Below are 3,610 nucleotides of genomic sequence, written 5' to 3'. Positions count from 1 at the left end.
CACTGTTATTTGATTGACACAATTAAACCCATAATTTTCATATAGGAAGCCACAGTGTTAAAAACCTTCTGACCTGTTATGGGCTTTCTGAGTTTCACACACCAAGAGAGTTATTCTATTATTTTTCCGTAGTCAAAAAAAGAGCGACAACTAGGGGTGCCTTGAACCTATCTAGGGGTGACTCAAGTCTAAACCACTGCTTTGAGGGCATATATCTGACCCCAAGAAGTTTTCTGTGATTTACACTACTTTCAAGCCAGCTGTCTTTTTGAGGATGAAACTCCCAGCTCATTCTAATCCATGCTCACATCAATGGAGCAGTTCAGAGGAAACCCTCCAAAATTTAGTTTTCTGTATGGAGAACTGTATGGGCCCTTTATGCATATAATTTGTGTGAAGATTCTTCATTATTCTGCAGCAGAAGTAGTAAGTAAAGTGAGTTTTTTTTAATCCAGTGCTGCCTGATTAGGAGAGGTATACTAGTGCATGTGACCTCTAAATTACTTTATGATGTTTTTTGTTTTCATTAGTCAAGCACTGTACTGTTAAGTTGGCTTGTTTGTATTGTTATTTTCAGCAAAACATTGCAAGTGCGGAGCAAACAGTTGTCAGATTTAGTGTGTTTAGTTTTGTTACCAAGCATTATATGGTTCTTTTTGTTCCTAAATTCTGATGATTGTTTATTCCATAAAGAATTTATAGGGTCATGCTCACATTCTGAAAACTAGAAAGACATTCAAAGTGCTAAATGCTCCAGGGCTTTGCAAACTAGTCCCATGTGATACTTGCTATTCTCAGCATAGGTTAAAATTAGAACTAGGCTGGCATTACATTTCAATTTGCTGGAGTCTGTGTGACAGTTAAATGGTGTTAGCCATTTAGCCAGTACAGCCAAAGTTTATAATTTACCTTTGCTCTTGCATGGAAATCAATGAGTCATGAAAAAATCTGTGAATGCATCAGGTGATTTAGGTAAGTTCTTAAATGCTTCCTTAGGTCTGCAGGTTAAGGTTAATGGGAAATCTGGTTATTCAGGAGTAAGTTTGCAGCTGTTTGGCAATGAAAATTGGGAATGCGCTTTTGAATTTCTAGTTGTTTGTGATCACTCCGGTATTGTATTATCTTCCAGAAAGGGTAGGGACAAGAGGTTCTGGTTTCAGCTTTTGCAATAGTTCTATTGTTACATAGTTATATTTGCTTGAGAACAAAGGTTTGCAGTCAGGGCCTCAGGTATTTCATGATTCTAAAACTGTGGGAGTTTTGACTTCCCACCCCAGGATGGTTGTATATTTGAGGATCTAGATTTTCATCAAAAAAGAAAGGTTTATTGATTTTATGGTTCACATATTTTCAGCAGTAGTAGCAGAGACTCCATTCAGGGACTGATGTTCCATTATGTCAGGCGTTGTACAGGCATATAGAAAAAGCCAGTTTTCTCCAAAAGCTTTTAGTATTAGAAATAGGAACTGAATGCTAAACTGCTGGAGTGTTGTCTTTGCCAACTGCAAACAGCCTTAAATAGTAGCTCAGAACTATAAGTAGGCTGATTTATTTCGGTAGGTTGTTTGCCCTGAAGTCTAATGCTAATTTTGTTTCTGTTGTTTTGGTAGAAGCACTTGACTAATGTGTGTAGTCAGCACAGTTGGACACTGGGATAAGAAGTAAATAGCTAGTTATTGGTAAAGGGTATTGATGTGGAAATTTAATCTCAATGAGAGAAAGGAAAGGTATAATAGAAATGCTTATCAGTTTGAACACAGAAAAATCCAACTACCACATAGTCATTCTAGTGCTACAGCTGGCTTGTTTCTATCATGTTTAAAGGCCCAGTTAAAGGAAAAATCATGCTGAGAGACACTGTTTTAAAAATATGACCCTACACCAACCATGGGAAGAAGATTATCTGTTGTGAAAGAGTTCTACTAATGTATATAGTGGCTAGCCTTTCTACCTGGCTGAAACACATTTCAGATTTTCAGACAAGAACATGTTTGAGACAGTGATGTCTTTCTTCCTCTCGTTCCCCTTCCTTCATCCAATATTATGCTTTTATAATAAAAAACTGAGAGGCAATACTTAAATCAACTGCTTTTTATTGTATTTACTGTTCATAGTTCTACCATGCTGTTGAAAATCTGCATGAGCTTGAAACAACCCCAATCTAGCCCTCTAGACTTCAGGAGGATTAATATCAGATATGGGTTGCTTGATTTCAGCCCTTCTTCAGAATAGAAAGTTCAATCAATGCAGTAATGGCTGAGGAGAACTCTTCCAGATTGGAGCACAGGAATGCCCAGGTATCTTTTCTAGCAGTAGCTAAAACCAAGATGATAGGCAATTATGTATTAACTCATGCAGAGAGGTTATGTCTTCCTAATCTTAGGCAAACAGTATGCCTAAAACTTATGCCCCTAAATGTAGGGGTTTCAATACCTTATACTTTTTATATTACTGTTGATAGTCTCATCACTTTTATCATTTTCTCCTATTCTCAAATCTTATTAAGGCCTTGGATTCAGTGCTCTCTAGTGGCAGTGATTTCCACAGGCTAACTCTGCATTTCAACTTAATGAACTGTCCCTTTGCTTTTGTATTACAAGAAGAGATGCTGGTAATTAGAATATTCAGTTTCCGAGAGTCCCATCAGCTCTTCACACTGGTTGTAGTTAACAAAATAGGCAGGGTATTTATTTTGAATTCATGTCTCCTTCCAGCACATGCAACTCATATGTGAGATTGTAATGACGACAATGAGTCTGATACTCAAAACCAGATACCTACAACTGAACTGGAATGTGTAAGAACCATGACTGAAACTGCACTTTGCGCTGGTACGTTCACTGCAGTAAAGATGCTTTGGGAAGTGAGAATTCAGAAAATAAACGAAGAACTCCAGAAGGAAAAGGAATTCAGACAGAGGGCTGTAGGAAGGTATGTTCACCATAAGTCTGCAGTAAATGAGACAGTAAACTGTTTGTTCAAACATGGGAGATTATGACTTGTCCTTTTGGGAGCATCTGGTTCCATGGTCCTCACTCCAGAAAAATTCTTGTTCAAGGGAATCTGATCAGTTCTTCATAGCATTATTTTCAATCGTAAGTAAAAATTAGTACAGCTGCAATGGTAATTTTGACATATATATCAAACTATAAAAGCTCCTACTGTCTTAATATGCTTGTAATACTGTAAGAACTTTCTAGTTTGTTTGTACAGTACATCAGTCCTTGTTGGCAAGTGCTCTCTCTTTGAAATATTCCCCATTTAATGCTCAGAATGATTTTGATCTTTTATTATTGGGGATTAGTCTGTTGACTTGCATAAGCTTTAGATGGTTTCAAGCTGACTTCATATATATTTTAATTATAAAGGATTTGACTCTTCTTGACCTTTTGTGATAAAGACCACAAACATAGAACTGATCAGATTTCTGTTTGTGGATGTACAGCTTATGTTGTAGGACTTTAGGACTGTGGAGTTGAAAAGACTAAGGAAGTTGTTGTCCTCGTCCTCATACAATTGTTTTCTATTTAGAAATAACCCTTAAAAATTAATTCTTTAGGACTTTCCCCCGTTGTGGCTTTTTTTTTTTTTTTTTTTTTTTTTTTTTTTC

The 3,610-nt window shown here is 36.7% G+C and overlaps 1 protein-coding gene across 3 annotated transcripts in view; it reads left to right on the top strand.

Annotated features, from left to right (window-relative positions):
- Window positions 1-853: 853 nt before the first annotated feature.
- LRRC39 (leucine rich repeat containing 39) overlaps window positions 854-3,610 on the top strand; it is a 21,341-nt gene continuing 18,584 nt past the window's right edge. For all 3 annotated transcript variants that reach the window (XR_002094701.1, XM_019501688.1, XM_019501687.1), the window contains exons 1-2: window positions 854-972; window positions 2,715-2,931. Coding sequence is in view for 2 of the 3 variants with exons in the window: in XM_019501688.1 (XP_019357233.1) it covers window positions 2,807-2,931 (125 nt within the window). In the remaining variant the exon portion in view is untranslated. The remainder of the gene's footprint in view (window positions 973-2,714; window positions 2,932-3,610) is intronic.

This window comes from Gavialis gangeticus, unplaced genomic scaffold (genome assembly GCF_001723915.1).
Source record: "Gavialis gangeticus isolate Ggan-Ray unplaced genomic scaffold, GavGan_comp1, whole genome shotgun sequence".
NCBI lineage: Eukaryota > Metazoa > Chordata > Crocodylia > Gavialidae > Gavialis > Gavialis gangeticus.
The sequence above is the reverse complement of the archived record's forward strand: the minus strand, read 5'-3'. Positions and strand labels throughout refer to the sequence as shown.